The following is a 16,916-nucleotide window of genomic DNA, read 5'->3' on the forward strand; positions in this document are numbered from 1 at the left end:
TGGATTAAAGAGGTTTGCAGCTTCCCAGTGTCTGCTGCTGAGTATCCTGAGCTTTAGGGGAGTCTGCAAAGTCAGTGTGGTTTTAATCTCCAGGCTTCTACCAAGCCATGCTGAAATGAGGCACACTAAATAAATCAAGGGGGGATGAAGTTGAGCCATGTACATATTTCAGTACATATTTGAGAAGTTGTTTAAATGGCTTTTGAAGCATACAGAGCAGCTGCCTTGAGAGGGTACGAGAAAAGATGTGTTGCCTTTTGAAGCCTCACCACTGTCACCCCCCTATATATGCCCGCTGCAGTTAGAAGTCATGAACGTTGAACAAAGGCATGAGGTTGCCCTAGCAAGGGGTATCCACGTCCCTGAATACCCAGGGCAGGGGCAGAGCTTCCCCCTATGTCCAGGGACAAAGATGCTGTGCCTTGGGGCTTTTGCTGGGTTGATGATGCTGTATCTTTGTATAAGTAACTGAAACATAATGGACTTTCTCTAAAATTTCCTGAACTGGTAACTTCTTAAGGTGGTTTCAGTGATTTTGTACCTCCCTTTATCCCTCCATGATCTTTCACTCTGCTCAGTAAGGAAGCGTGCTTTGGAAGAAATGACAGCATGTAAAAATAGCACTGCCTTATTCTGCAGATCTGCTGGCAGTGGGGTTTCAGTCAGATCTGCTGACTTGGATTTAAAAATAATCTTTTCTTCTGCTTTTTGCACCTGCTTGTCCTGGTCGTGCTTGATTTTGTGCTTTGGAGGCAGCAGCCATTTGGTTGTAGCGGAAATCCTTGCTGGATTGGGATCAGCAGCCCAGGTGATTGGGAGACCTGAGTTAAGGAGCTTTTGACTTTTGGGGCCAGAGGTGTTTGCAAGGCTGATAGCTAAACACGAAGAGGAGAGATGCTGTAGACTTTTCACAGCCTCTGTGGAAGTTGCCAGTTCAAAATAAGCAGTGCATGTTCTGCTGAGCATGCAGTGGAATGGCAGTTGGTGTTCCAAGCCGTTTGCTGTAAGTGTATTATCCCTTCCCTTCATTGAATATTGCTGGTGTCTAATTAGATTACATTGCAGTTCCTAGCTGTGTCCAGACAAAATAGAGAGCTGTGCTTCAGAAGAGCATAAGGATCTTGAATTACTGCCTTCTTCACACATTGGGCTGACATTAAAAGCCAGACTCATCAAGGTATGGCGATCAATAAGTCTGGCTATCTAAATAGGCCTGAACTAATATCCGTCTTCTCACTATATGGTCCTCAGTGCAGTGAGTATCCCTGGATGATGAAGCCAGCCTTTAGATATGTGTTGCCTGGCAGCTCAGCTCTGGGATGCAGCACAGGTGAGGGGTAACTCCAAAACAGCACACAGGCTTGGCCTTCTGTTCTTCAGCAACTTCAGCAATTCCCTTTCCATTACAGAGTCCTGTTTATTAGCATGCTCCTTTTGTTTTGGAGAGTGAGCTTGGTGACTCACGTCTCCTTAAACCATTAGTGAGTGAAGCATGTGGAGCAAAGCAGTTGGATCTGCTCAGATTAAGACCGTTAGGTTTACATAGCTATTCATAGAATGATTTTGGAAATACATTCAGCTATGCATTTGAAAAGAAATGGCGAATAGGTATGGGCAGTATCAGTGGGTTCAGCTTCACTATGAGTACGGATGTTTGGCAGACCCTCTGTGTTTTCAGTAATGAAGTTATTTGCTTCCCAAAGAATAAAAAGTAAATAACGGCCCTTGGAAAACACAAGTGTGGTATTTGCCTTTCTAAGCAAATCTGTTTCTAATGATGCTTTGTTTTTGCAGCATTAAAATCTTGGTATGGAACTCTGGGTTCATAAAAACAAGCAACAAGCACCTGCAAGAAGGGATGGATATAAATTCTGAGAAAAGTCAGCAGAAGCAAACCCGTGCTATCTGTGATGGCAACAACACACTTTGTGCAAGGGAGAAGAGGAGGGACCAAGCCAGCTTGCACTCCTGACACAGACATGCTTGAACTTGAGGCTTTTGTTACTGGGAAACACTTCTGCCTGGACTTTTACTGCTCTCTAACAGGATGTCACGGTTCAGTGATGCATTTTGTATCTCTTAGCAGTTTGTGAATCAATGACAGGCTTCTTAGTTTCTCCAGAATGGAACTCACGCATCCTACGGTAACTTAACTTAAACCTTGCCAAAGCATTTCCAGTCACCTCTCTGTGTGTGACCTCCTCTTTAAAAACAGAAGGCCCCAGGTGAGCTTTCCAGCATGCCTTGCATGCTGATTAAACTCAAACTGTCCAAAGATCATAGCAGAGCTGGTTCATGACCGTATTGAATATGTCAGACAGACTGTAATGACCTCCGTGTACATGGCTGAAATTCTGACCCCGCTTGTTTAATGTCAACGCTGGTGTTGACTCCCATGGGGCAAGGGTTTTGCCCAGTGCTCTGCTAGGAGGACAGCTAGGGTAAGCAAAAATGCTGCTCAGCAGAGGAATAAGCTAAAACAGAACGAGTCATGAGAGTTTCTTGCTTGTTCTCTAACATACTGACTGGAACATGGTCATAGTCTGTTTTAAGGACTTCCTGAAGCTGGTGGTTGCCAGGGCAGGCTGTGGGTGAGCAATGGCCCAGGTTTCCTGTTCCTTCGCTGTTTTAACTAGCTGCCACTGCCATTCTTCTCAACTCATCTTCCTCCTTTAAAATCAGTGCAAATGAAATTGGAGATCCTGCTAGCTCAGTCTATGAACAAATGCTGTTTTTCTTCTGCAAAGGAGAAAATAAACCACTGACTGCATTTTTTTTTTCAGGATCATCTGGACTGTGTGGGGCTCTAGCAAATGTGACAATTTATATCAGGCCTCTGAAAGTATGTTTTCCAAGTGATTTGCCCAAAAGGGCACTCAGCTGAACATGGCAAGCAGGCTGTTCTTTTGCAATGACAACTGCAGAGATGCAGTATGTGACTGTGGCCTGCCAGAGTTGCTTTATTAGATTCAGTTAATCTGAAATCCTTAGGTGAGCTTGACCTTGAGTATACATTTCTTGATCCAGTCTTCTCTGAAAGATGACAGTTAAAACTTGTGTAAAAGTCCCTCAAGAAATGTTCTATTTTGCTGGTTTTGAGCAGCAGCTTTCAGAGGCTTTGCCAGATGCTGCTCAGAAAGGCTCATGGTAGCTCTAGGAATAAGGGTGTCCCTTTTTCTTTGCTTGGTTGCTAGATGCTGATGTCTGCAGTTCTTTTTCCACCTTACAAGCCTTAACCTGGAGGCCATTGACACTCTGAATCATGAAGTGCTACCATAGCTCCACTTCCAGGCTTCCATCCCAGTGGTAATGTTTACAAACCCTGTGCTGTTCACTTTTAGGCAAAAGCCCTCCTTTTTTCTCTGTCTGCTGTAGCACCCTGGCACTGATCCCATCATCCTTGAGTTTCACAGAGGGATCCACATAAACAGTTTTGCAAGATCAAGGTCCATGCCCTATGTAATCAGTGATGGAAACTGCTTGCTCTTCTAACAGTGTGAGTTTGGGAAAGGGTTGAGTAATGACCATTAACTTAAAATGTCCTACTGTTAGTCCTTGCATCGTAGCCTCTATATTCAGAGTTATATTTAATAATCTAGCCTCTGTTCAGCTCCTGCTTTTAATCTTTGCTCAAAAATGGAAGTCTCTGCTGATAACTTTGAAATTACTAAAGTATTACACCCATTTTTCATCATTCTCTCCCTTTTGGGAAAGAGGGAAATAGCTGACTCTGCCCTTGAAGATAAAGACGAGCTCGTTAGTAAGTTGGAGCCTTAAAGGCACTTCCTGAAAGGCAGTCATCTCCTGAGCCTTCTGCGGTTGCTCAACAGTGAAGCAAGAGAAGGAAGATAAGAGGTTGATTGTAATGGGTTGTTTGGAGTATACAGAGGCCATGCAGTTGTACAGCTGCACATTTCATCAAATAATCATTTCCTTGATATATGATCATTATTAAATACGAACATAATGACTCCAATAAAACAATTGAGTCTCTTTCCTACAGTCTCTCCCTGTTGTCTCTCTGCAATGTTGAATGACAAGCAAGCATCGAAAGAAAATCATTTATGCCTTTATAGTGGACTCATTGTAGTGTCGTGGTCCATAGACTTTCATTTAATTATCTTACATGAAAAAGGCTTTTGGTCTTTTACAGGCTTAGGCAGGAATAGGGAGAACAGGGAAGGTGAGAGCGAAAGCACATTTTGCCTGGCAGAGTTGCCTTTTACTTATGAGAAATAAGACTGATGTTATCACCCACTTTCTAATCAAATTTGACAGGAGCATTTTGTTAAGCCACTTTGAGTGGGAATTCTGATGAATATTGCTCTTGTCTCCGGTTTCCAAGTATTACTTTACACCGTTCCCAAGCATTGTTTGCCTTAATGGATGAATTACTGTAGCATGTCAGAGAAGCTGATAATTCACAGCCTCATTTTATAACCTGAGAGCCCAAGGCACAGCAGTTTAACTCGCATGGCTGCAGAGCAGTGAATGGAGCCCAGGTCACCCACCCAATGTACTCTTGGTCTGATGAAAAGTTTGCTGGCGTGGCCTCAGTATTTCTCTTCAGGAAATTACGTCTTGTGGAGAACGCCATGACTTTTTGCCAGGCACCTGCTTGTAAGTGAAGTGGAGATGGGCAGTGCTTTTGGCAGGCTCCTGATGCACTTCTGTTTCAGATGCTCTTTTGGCCACCACGTCTGTGGGTTGATAGCACTGACAAAGGAGTTATCTCCACTTGGTCGTCTGCCTGTTTGGCTCATGGCTCTGTCCTCGAGTAAGTAGGCACTTGGTCACCCACACAGCAGCTCTTTTTTAAGAAGTAAACCATAATTAATTTGAAGGCTGAAGTAGGTTTTGTATGGCTGTAGCATAGGCCAGTGCACTAAACTTCTTATTCTGAATACTCAGCTGCATAGCCCACATCCGGACTTGTGCATACATGAATGCTGCTTGTAAGGTCCAAGCAGTGAGTAAACTACTACTGTAACACTGAATGATAATTTATGGAAAGCATATGTTACTCATGTTGACTAAGGCTGTCTGGCTGAGATTGGGTAACTGAAGAAAATCCAAACTACCATCCTTGTTACATTTGGATGTTTTCAAACCACTGCAGTGGTATAAAATGATTCCCTTCTGCCAGTTTGTGTAGCCAGCTGATCCCAGCCCTTTGGAAACAGGAGCGTCAGTGCAGTTCTGCTGGTGGGAACCAGCCTTCGCAGGAAGCTGCTGGCAGTTGAGATAAACCCTTTGCACCACACATTATTAGAAGGACCGCTGAATGCATTGGAAATGGCCATGGCACTCCAGCTCAGTAAATCAAGGAGTGGTGAGAGACCTGTTTTGGGGGTACCTTCTCAGGAAGCATTTTGATTATTCAAGATAATACAGCTGGGACCAGGGAGGTGAAGCTCTGCTTAACTCCGTACTGTTGGCATATGTAATAAATCGAGGAGTAGTGGGATTCAGGTGTGGGAGGAGACAGGCGGGTACTATTCTTCAGTCTGGTAGCTGTTTTAACAAGGCACTGCTGAAGCACCCCCAAAATGCACATTGTTTAGGCATATCTGAGGAGGTGATCCTTTCTGAAATGCTGTTTCAGCATCCAGAAACTCTGCAGGAGGTGTATCATGGGCTGTCTCACCTGGGTAGGTACATAGGGACGCTTGGACACGGTTCCTGCCTCTGCTAATGGAGTGAGTGCCAAAATGAAAAAGCCCCTTGTCTCTCGCAGAGGTTCTCTCTCCCACGCTTAATTAGACACCAGTAACATTATCTTTTAAACAGGAATTGGAAATGCATAGTGACTTTATTGTAGCAGCATGTGTTGAATGGAGACTACTTCCCTTTGCTGGGGCAGAAGCTGCTGGCACACAGCAGCTTCTCAGCAGGTGCCTGCTGCCTGCCCCCTTCTGTGCTTGATGCACCGAGTGTCCGTTAGCTGCCAGGCTGGAAAGGAGAAGGCTTTGAGGAATAAAAACAAAGCTCACTCCTGTGCCTTGCAGTAAGAGGCTGTAGGGAACTCTTTAAATGGTCCTAATAGCAAGAGGAGCAGAGAGGGCACTTGGAAGACTCTATAAGGGATGTACATTCCCTGCAAGCGTTATGTTGATATTTTGAAGTACTGCAGAAATCTCATTGCCAAGGTAGTTAAGCTTGGGTTGTTCTGAATTCAGCTTATTGTAAACTCGCTTTATTTATCAATAAACTCAGTTTATTGATTGTAGCAATGTATGATTTTTGCAGAGGAACAGGAATCCTTCTTTGTTGTAGCCATTTGGAGTGATGTGTTCCCCGGTGCTTCGTTTTTAGGCAGGTTGAGGTTATAATTTAAGTGCTGTTTGGGAGAGATTTATGCTTTTTAGCAGTTTGTTAGAGTAGTCTTTATTTGCAGGATGAAATTAACACCTTGTACTTCCCCCTAGTCTTGTAAACACTATGGATAACACGAAGTTTCACAAGGTGGGAAGAGCCATAAAGCTCCTCATCCTCAGCCAGCTGGGTTTGTTCTTTTTCCATGGAATAACCTTTTTATTCCTTTATTGTTTTATTCCTTATTTATTTTGTTGTGCTTTGTTGTTTGGGTTTTTCTAAACAAGCACAACCACCAATGTATGGACCTACCTTTATACAGCTGTTTTGCTAACCTTGCCTTGTCTGTGCTATATGTTGAAGGGATGTATTAATACTTTGGGTATTGGGGTTTCAGTTAAAATCTTGTTATCTTACAATTTAGTATTAATAGTAACTGACCCTTGTTTCCTAGTCTCCAAAACACACAGTGTCTTATTTCCTATGTATTGTTCTGAAATGACTCTTCCTTCATATAATGGGCTTAGGAAAGCAGTGTCACTTAACCCTTGACAGTCCTTAATATTCCAGTGTTTCAGTGAGTTTTCAACCTGAAAAACCTGCCTTTCACTTAAACTCAACTGGGAATTGCTCTGCCAATGGCCATGGAAGTTTCTTCATCTCGTTGGAGTTGTGCCTCATTGGGCTCAGACTTACTTTTATTTGGCAGTGGCTCTAGAGAAAAATGGTGATGTTTGGGACAGAGATCTGCTTTTTGCTGTGGACATTGCCCTCCTCCTCCAATTACTTTTTCTCTGTTATGCTATTTGCCATCTTCTCTATTGCTTTTCAACTTCCCAGAGTCTGTGGCAGCTTGTGCAAGTGCAGCAGTGCCGGAAGAGATGGGTCTGGATCCAGGCTGAAATCCATATGTTTTTCCCAGCCACCCGCACGCAGTGAAACCACAGCTCTTCAGTGTTACCAAATATTATTTCAAAAGCTCCTTATAAAAACATGAGTAATTGGGCAAGTGACAAAGGACTTTCTGTTTATCTTCTTGGACAATGGAAAATACCAAATAGCCACAATTCGTTCCAGTTATTTAGTGTCTTTGTTCCAGAGCCGTTTTGTGGGCACAGGATTTAATTCTGCAAGAATGCAGGAAGGTGGTGACTTGCTTTCGTGCTTAAAACCTAAATAAAACTATTAAAATCTTCAAGTTTCTTTACTAGGAAAATAGTGTTCTACTTGTGCAATACCATTTATAAAGCATAGGGAAGATACTTTACTGTATATTACAAGTCTGAGGTTATTTTAAGAATCAAACGACTTTTAAATAGATGCTGTTATCTTTGCCATTGTGAAGAATGCTACAGTTTAGAAAAGCTTTGTGCAAAAGGTTGATGTTTGTACCCTGGGAATAGTAGATTTGGCTTGCAAATAGGAACTAAGCAATTATCAAGACTAACGCTAACCAAAACAAAATTATATTGGAATTTAATGGGCTGATCAAAGTTGGTAATGCTGATTAAAGCGGGAAATGGAGGAATATGTGCTTTTACAAGGGGAAACGAAGAGGAGGAACACTTGCAAATGCTTCTTGCTGTCATGCCGTTGTCAGGAGCAGAGAAGAGCGAGGGCATAGAGCAAATAGTGCCACCTCCTGGCAATATAATGGAAAATATATGCGTGATTTGAGGTGTCGGGTACATGTGACGCACTGATGGCATGTCAGTGGTGTATGAGGTAATGTGTAGGATTAGTTGCATATTCTGGAGGAGCAAAATTCTTTTGAGGCTCTGGGTCTAAAGAATTTAGGGATGGAAAAATTGAATCAAATCCAAAATGTGGAAATAAACTGTAGATGCCAGCTCACTCTCCAGCTTCGCTTCTTTTCTTTTGACATCTCAAGCCCTTCTCATTTAACTCTCCTGCCATGGACTTGTGCCTCACAGCACAAGCTGTTAGGAAGAACTGTTTTTTAATTGTGTTTGTTTGCTTGTTCTGGTCTCTGGATGAACAAAAATGAATTTCTTCCCAAGGTGGTAAATATCCCTGAGGTCTGCCCAGTTAATAGCCTGGTCAGTTCTACAGTGGTTATGAATCTGTTTTACAGTTGCTCTGGAAGACTTGGCATCTGCCTTCTGGTTGGTATGGCTCTACACCACAGGCTGCAGTCTCCTCAGGGATCTCACTTGTCTTGTGTTTTGTTTTTCAGGTGGTACCAGAGAGATTGGTTCTGCTCTCACCAGGATGTGTATGAGGCACAGAAGTATAGAGTCCAAACTCCGGCAGTTCTCAAGGTGAGTGGCTCTGTGCCTGGCCTGGAGCTCAAGGTTGGTTTTTTGTTTGCTGCTGGGGGACACCTAAAGCTGTTTACCAGCACTGGCTTTTCAGCTGCTTTCTGACTATGCCACTGAGAGCAGCAGTTGTTTTCTCCCCAGCAGCACACTAGGTGTTGTGAACATGCAGGATTTCATGCATGTTCTGGGGACTGAGCTTGTCACCTCAATTGCTGTTGGTTCCTGTTGCTCAGTGCTGAGCAGGCAGCTGCTAATGTGACCAACCTGTCTTTGTTTCAGGACTTTAAGCTTTGTCACTAAATTTTAAAGCAGAAGCAAGTGTTGTGCTGCTTCCTCAGCTTACTGAAGAGCCCAAATAACTTGCAGCCAAGAGAGAAACTTTTCAGCAAATAAGTATGAAAAAGGCAAATTCCCTCATCACCTTTTTGCAGTTAGACTGTAGAGGTAATGGGAGAGGATTAACTCACATGTAAGCTGGGCTATACATAAACAACCTACTTCACCAGTAAGTAGTAGTTTGCATGTGTGCCTTTTTAAACCAGACTTTAAGGTTATCCTTGACCTGAGGCAAAGCAAAGTGATGCTTCACCATTTGCCTTATGACCTGGTATGTTTATTCCTTTTTAAAATGAAGATATTTGTGACATTGGCTGAGAGGGGACAACTTTAGTCTCTAGTTGCCCCAGAGTAAGCTGTTTAAATGATTCCATCCCAATCTCATTAATCAGTGGAGCATTGCTAGTGCTGTATCATGGACTCCACTGGTGAGAGGTGAGGCGCATCAGCGGGCAGGATGTTGTTCGCTTGCACAACTGCTCTGTCTCCTTGTGTGTATACATGTGTTACTTATGTTCAGAATCTTCATGGCTGCATGAACCTTTCCAGTCTCCACAGTACCCATTTAAACTGCTCTTTGTGTGACAGACGAGTAAGATCTAACTGTTTATCTTGGCCTTGTTTTGGGTCACTCCTCTGGTTTACGCTCTGTTCCTCGCTGTCCTCAATTTCTGTGCAGTAATCTTGTGATGTGGATTTGGTTTTTCCTTTTGATCCAGTCCTTTCTTTTCCTTTCTCCAGCGTAAACATTTTTATGTTCTGGTATTTACATTGTGACACTGGTAGCTGTCACAGCAAAAAGTAAAAATACTCCAATATTGACCTTGGCTCTCTATATAAGAATAGGGGCATCTGCAGGATTTGATTGCTCTTTGTGTTTTTTCAACAAAATTAGTGCTTTAATTGACTGTCTGATAAACCCACTTCAAGAACAGATGGAAGAGTGGAAGAAAGTGGCCAATCAACTGGATAAAGACCATGCAAAAGGTAGTTAACAGAGGAAGAATTCTTTAATAGGAGTAAGATTGTAATATCAGCTTTTCTTCCTCTTTTCATGTTTGTACTGGGGAACTGAGTGACTCACTTAAATATGTATAGCAACTTTTCTAAAGCATTCCCAAAGTGCCTAACACATTTTTAACCCTTGCATATACATTCTGAAGCTTTAGTTTGCAGGACCCCAAGGGATGGGTTGTTTTTCCTAGACTGGGAAGCAATGACACTTTAATTCTGTTAGCCCACTCTCACCTTATCTCCAGTAGTGCTGAGAACTGGGGATGCCACATCTGTCCCAGCAAAGCCCTGGGGTGTCATTAAAAGCTAACTGTAAGATCATGTTATGTCTCAGACAGTGTCCTCCAGAGAATACACAGCCCTGTAAAACATTCAGTGTCGTTATTTTATGTCTGATGTGGTACAGAAATGTGCGCCCAGAGAATGGGAAAGCTGTGCTGTTGGACATGGGATGCTGAAAACTGCTGTGCTGGTGATGGCTCCAGAGGCTTTCCTGGGGAATGAGCAGGAGGCAGCAAAGTCTTGTGCAGCGAGAGCATGTTGGTAGATGCCTTTGGCTTTGCAAGACTTGCACTGGGGATGATGGCCCTCTAGTACAGAGGCTGAAAGCAGGTTGCAGTTCACCACTAACCTTTGAAAACTGAAGACTTCTGCTATGTCTGAAAGAAGCAGCATCACCATAATTTATTTTGGGGAGGGTGAGAGCTGGTGAGAAGAAGTTAGCCTGGCCTCCAAAACAGGATTTGCTTCTTGCCCAGCTATTACCGTGGTCAAACAGAAGCAGCTAAATCAGCAGCTCTTGAAAAGATCTCCATCTTGTACTGCAGAGTGTTAAGCAGGTAGTGAGCAGGGGGAGGCATCACCTGAGTTCCTGCAGGTAGGGGTGACCCTGACCAAAGTGGCAGTGAGATTTAGGGTTTATTAGGTAGGCATGGGTGTAGTTGGCCCCAGTACAGTTCCTGTGCCCACCACCAGCCTGCTTCTGTTTTTCCATATATAGAAGAGTGTAACATTGCCCTCCTTTGTTAGAGTGTATGTGTATGTGTATATACATGCATACATGCCTTTTATCTTTTATTTTATTTTTTTTAAGTATCAGCTTTCATACCTGGTACCTTTAGTGTGCCTGGACTAGAGGTGTAATGTTTGGTTCTGGAATTTTAATTCTCCTGGGATTTGCAGCTTATCTGAAAATGGGGACAACTGCAGTGTGGTCTACTTCATCAGAAAGAGCTGGCAATGTGACCCTTCCTTGGGCAAAATTTTAGCACCCTCTGCCTGACTCTCATGCTGGAGAAGGATCACAGGATATTCTCTGCTTTGCCATTTCTGGATACTTGTTTTTGAACACAGATGTTTTGAGAAACCTGTCATCTCTGTTTTCCATTCCTGAGAGTCGATGAGTCTCAAACAAAAAGCACTCTAATTTTGTACTGTGTTCTCAGTTGTTATTTCTGTAAAGGCTTTGTTTATTTGGGAAAGTTTTTGGTATGTGAATGTGCTCACACCCTAGAATGTTATATTAAGCCAAACGTATAGGCAATACGAAATGCAAATTCTGATTTGCTTTGATTAATAGTAACTGTCCTCCTAAAATTTGTAGTCTAATGTCTTTAAACAGAGGCTTTTCTGTGAAAAGCATTCATTTTGACATTGAGTATGTTGGTAATAGAGACTATGTGGTTTTTTAGAGTACAAAAAGGCCCGCCAAGAGATAAAAAAGAAATCATCTGATACACTGAAGCTGCAGAAGAAAGCAAAAAAAGGTAACTTGCTTCATACTTGTACTGCTAAAACCCTTTTGTGCTATGCTCGTTGGCAAAGATTGAACAGAGATAGGACTTTCTATTGTAAGTTTAGTCTCCTGTAATGTATTCCTGGTATGTACTTGAACACCAGGGTACAATTACTATGTGTCATTTAAATCATATTCTGAAGCTGCTGTCTAAAGTTCTTATACAAAAGCCTTAAAACTGTACAAAGTCAATCATGTTTTAAAATAGAGCGTTTGCTGCTAACTTATTCCTTTTAGGAACGTTGCCTCTGTAACATGGCTTGTGCAGATACCTGTAAGATTTTCTAGAATCTTTTAGAGTACTATAAAGAAAGCCATTATGTAAATGTTCTGTAACTCTTAACATTTCTCACTGTTCTCCCTTTCTACCACCTTTCTTCTTGATTTTTTTTTTAACATCCTATAATCTCCTAAACCTTACCTTATTCCTCAGTGTGAGAAGGTGGCATGGGTTGTTGTCAGGAGGTGGGCACTTGGCAACCATAGAAAGCTAAAGATGAGTCAGAAAAGAAAGGGAGCTCTCCACAAAGGCAATCTGTCTCTTTTAGCAGCTGAATCTCAGGCTCCTGTTGCCCTCCCACCACCATCTTGTCATAGGAGTTTCATCGTCACACTAATGGAAACATGCATCACTGAGAGCTGCAGCATTGCCATCACATTTACTTGACCAAGTGCAAACCCCACCAGGCTTTGGGAAAATGATGTGAAGCTTGTACAGAAGCAGACTTTCTGGTTCCTTTTCCCGCACTAGGCTCTTCCCAGCTGGGTAGGAAACGTGCTGTGAGCAGCTCTCAGCCTGCAGGTTGTAACTTGCCCTTCTCCTCTTGCCTAAAAACTGTCAGCCCAGGGACAAGCAAAATAAATGCTGGGGTGGGGAGTTTCTTGAACCTTTTAAATGGTGTGTTATCCAGAACATGTGAGCTATCTCTGTCCTTCCTAAGTAGGTGAGTCAATAATTGCACTGGTAGAAAGCCACATGACTGGAAAACTGCTCTTGAATTTTAGCTGACTTTAGATGAGGGATAAGGGAGGGAGAGGTGGGAGCCAGCAAGAGGGAGCTTAGCTCAGTAGGCTCAGTGTGTCTGTCTGTCCATGGAAAAGTTCAGTGTTTTAAATCAAAATGGTCACCTTTAGGGGGACACAATTGTTTGTGATAAGGTTTTATTTTGAGGTGATGCATAAGTATGTTTCTCATTTTGTGTCAAAATTGTCTGACTTCAGACCAACAGCTTTAGAGAGCCTGTGATGTTCCCTCCATTTCTTTTCCTTTCTCCTTCCCACTACCCCCTTTTCTAGTCTCATTGCTTCTTGTCCCCTTGTGGTACAGACAAGCCCTCAATGCATGGTAGGTGAGAGCTGAGAAAAACACGTCTGTGATCTGGAAAGAAGGAACCATTTTTTGAACCTGTTTCTGTGCACTGACACCTATTTGGCTCCATCTCCCTTTTATCCTGCTTCTGAGTATTGAGTAAACTAATCTGCAGTCTTGGAGGAGGAGACAGCATTTTCTGTAAGGTGGGAAAAGGAGAGAGAAGCTCTTAAAGCCTTCTGGAAATAACCCCCTACTGTTCTCATACTGCAATTGCCACTGTAGGTTGTCTCTCAGTGGTGGTTAAAGCAAGTGGCCTTCCTCCTTGTATTTTCTGGGTTTCTGTTTCCCTCCCCAGATGTGTGCCATGTGTAGCAATGAGGGTCAGCACACAGGTGACTTGTCCTCCTTCAGGATTAAACATCTTTGCTCAGGGAGTGGAACAGGCCTCATTTTGCTGCCATTTTTATAGCAGCCATGCTGCAATTAAAGTATATTTTTTCCTCTTTTTTAATGTCATTCCCTTGCTTAATTTTGCTGTTCTGACATGCTTTTGGAGTTGTTAATGAACCTGCTGTATTTCTGTGCTGCCTCCCTTGGAACTGCTGTCACACACATGGCGTTTGGGTCCAGAGCACAAGCCCAGTGGGACTAGTGGGGTTAAAGCTGACTGCAGAAGGATGTACACAGGGAAGGTAGAACCGATGAAGACTCCCTAGTCGCCAGTACAGGGGAAGGGAGGAGCTGCAATATTTTTGATGAGTTTAGGGTTGTTCTCGTGACCCCTGGGGAGGAGAGATGCAGTGAGGTGTAGAGGCTCATGTGGCTGTGAGAATGAAAGCCCCAAGCTGCTGGCCCTATGGGTTCCCAGCATGAACAGCCAGGAGGAAATTCTCCCTGTCTTCTTGCAAGTCACCTGCAGAGGTTAAATATAGAAGAAAGAAAAGTAGCAGATGCTTTTCCCCCTCTTTTCCTTTTTCATCCATACCTTAAAGAACTAAAGCATTGGTCTGAGTGCAGTGTCAAATGTTGTGATAACTTCTGTATGCACCCACCTTGACAGATTTGTTTAACGTGCTCTGTGGTGAAGTTATGTTGCTCTTCCTGTCACTGGGGGATAAAAATCCCTAGTAGAGGTTAATTTCTAAAATTATAAAGATGCAGTAGTGATTCTGCTTCAGGTCACAGACGAGATTTGAATTGTGGGCAGGGAAGCTTGAGTGAAACAGTCGTGGCAGGCATGTGGCTGGGTGCATGGATGTCTTACTGTGTCCTCAACTCTCCCGTTTCCCTGTTGCTCAGACTTACATTTTTTTGTTCTGTTCTTCCTCAAGCTGGACCTGTCCCTTTCGTTTTTCTGTAAATTTACTGACTCACCTGTGGGAACTCTAAAACAACCAAGTCATTTCCTTCCTAGTGCTTTAAGACTATTTTTGAATTAACCTTATGATCATCTGTGGGCAAGTGAGATGTTTGCTGAATTCTGGATTTGCTTAAATACTGTGCGTGCTACTAAAAGCCACACTTCAAGCTTTTTCTGCTCTGACTGGATGGGAAAATGGTTTTCTTCTGCTTTGGGCAGTTTCAGATCTGGGAACTCAAATATAACCCTCTACTTTTCTCATTCATGTCATGGCAGTGGTGTTCTCTCTGCCTGCCACATCGGGCTGCAGAGGCTCCCTCTTGTACCATGTGCAGCATGCACAGCAGCATGCACAGCAGTTCCTTGCCTGCATCCCAAGGATGTTTGGGAGAAAGGCCCATGGGCTGCATGGCTTGTCCTGGCAGGAGCACCACAAGGTTGGGCACCTCACCTTAGCAGAGCTGATACATTGGGATTCACCTGATCTTTGTCTTATGCATGATCTGTTTGTTCTGGTTCCATGTGGCCAAGTTGAAAGTTCAGGCTGGGCATTTAAAATCATTTCCTAGAAATTATGTTTGCAGGGCAGGTGTGTTAGTTGCAGTGAAGGTGTTCCCAAAACTTGAAGTAATGGGGAAAACGCCAGGCTTTCCCAATAAAACAAAAAGAATGTAGGGGTCCTTTTTGGAAGTTTGCAAGAACATATGTGATAAAATGACAAGTCTCTGTGTAAATGAAGGTCTTGCTTTTCAAAAGACCTTACAGGGATAATTTTCATTCTTTAAGTTGTCTTTGACTATTAAATAAAATAAGCCCATATGTAGTCTAAGTATATAAAGTCTAAGTAGGATCCTGGTGCACCTCCCAGATCTATGCAGTCCCTGGGGATGGCACAGTGGTCTTCAAGGTACATCCTTTCCTCATGCCTTTGTTCCCAATGAAAACAGGCCCTTAGGACTTGTTGCCCACCCCAGCACTGAAACTTCGCTCTTGTCTGAACAGATGAAGCTACGTAATGCATGGACCTGGATACCTTTTCTAAATTGCTCTTTGTTTTCAGACAAACATGGCACATCAGAAGGCAGCCCAGCAAACCTGAGCCAGCACAATAATTATGCACATATTTAAAATAAATCCCATGTTTAGGTTTCTGCTGAGTCAAGGCCTCATAAGTGGATCCAGAGCTGCTGGAAGCTGTTGATGCTATACTGAATTCAGAGCAGAGACAGCAGCTGTGGCTCTGCATGTGAGCGTTTTGGAAGGTTAATCAAATTCATGATGCTTACTTTAATAACAATGGTTGAGTGACTAACTTAAAATGTAAGTGAATGTCTGTGTAAAATCTGGAGTGCACGTTGGCTTTATTTTCTATATTTCACCTTGGCTATTGATGACTAACTAAGCAGATTTCCCTTGTACCTATAACTTGGCTGGCAGGTTTCGTTTTCAGGTTCTTCATGTGACACTGTGTGTGGAAATGTTTAAATCCAAGCAGATGTGTGAAAAGGAGTTATATGTAACATTCTCAATAGTACATACACGTGTTAATGTGAAAACTGATTTTTATCTCTTAAGCCATTCCCAGAAGTTTCTGCAGAATGCCCTTAACATTCAGTACATTTGTTCTTCTCTCCCAGCAGTGCTGAGTATCCAAACTCACAACCTCTGATTTTGTGTATGCAGCAGTTTTGGAAAGTACTCTCACTTTTAATGAAGTTGAGGGAGAGAAACATCATTATTCATTTATTGTAATACTGCTAAAAGTGCCTTTTCTTCCCCTCTTTCTGGTTAGCAAAGATGACCTGTTTGTGTTTTAGAGCCTTTACTGGTTTTGTGTTACACTCTGGTCTTTGAAACTGTAATATTGTTACAGTGCTCTCAATGATGTTTGCACAAACCCTGACTCTTAACTGGAAAACAAAGTTCTTCGATGTAATTACAACCAAAGAACATCTCAGGTCTTAAAGCACATGTTGACCTTCTCATTCAAGCGCTTTGCACTGTTTCTGTACTTGACATATGTCCAATCTGGAGTGGCAGGCTGGGGAGGGAAGACCCCTGCCCAGACCCTTTCTCCACCAGAGATGCCCTTGTTCTTCTAAAGTGGTCAAGTGTGGCATAATGACTGAAGTGAGAGCCAGGACTCGCTGCAGAGTTGGTGTGATACAGCTCAGAAGGAGAGAAGCTAGTGAGAAAATTACCCTTATCTGTTGCAGGGGGAAAATCCTGTGTGGATGAGGCCATGGCGCCTGAGGGCTTTTTGATGTTTTTTCTTATTTCCCTCCATAAGCTTGTAATGTAAGCTCCACTTCAGTGAATTCAGTGAAAATAAATTGCAAAATCCATGGCTGGAGTTATTTCTTTGGTTTATTTTCATTCCTGGAGCTTTGAATGCCTCATGATAGTTCCCTCTTTTTGACAGCAAGCCAGGTTTATTGCACGTTTTATATAAAGTTTTTATATTAAAATCTACATATCATGGTTAATCTGTTTGATGTTCTT

At 42.8% G+C, this 16,916-nt stretch overlaps 1 protein-coding gene across 18 annotated transcripts in view; it reads left to right on the plus strand.

Annotated features, from left to right (window-relative positions):
- Nucleotides 1-16,916, plus strand: part of MTSS1 (MTSS I-BAR domain containing 1) — a 126,400-nt gene that overhangs the window by 83,025 nt on the left and 26,459 nt on the right. For all 18 annotated transcript variants that reach the window (XM_061447744.1, XM_061447752.1, XM_061447745.1 and 15 more), the window contains exons 5-7: nt 8,513-8,597; nt 9,829-9,920; nt 11,639-11,713. In XM_061447744.1, the coding sequence (XP_061303728.1) occupies nt 8,513-8,597; nt 9,829-9,920; nt 11,639-11,713 (252 nt within the window). The remainder of the gene's footprint in view (nt 1-8,512; nt 8,598-9,828; nt 9,921-11,638; nt 11,714-16,916) is intronic.

Source organism: Pezoporus flaviventris, unplaced genomic scaffold, assembly GCF_033815535.1.
Source record: "Pezoporus flaviventris isolate CSIRO_AGI_PZ_B2104156 unplaced genomic scaffold, CSIRO_AGI_Pfla_v1 ptg000007l, whole genome shotgun sequence".
In the NCBI taxonomy this organism is placed as follows: domain Eukaryota; kingdom Metazoa; phylum Chordata; class Aves; order Psittaciformes; family Psittacidae; genus Pezoporus; species Pezoporus flaviventris.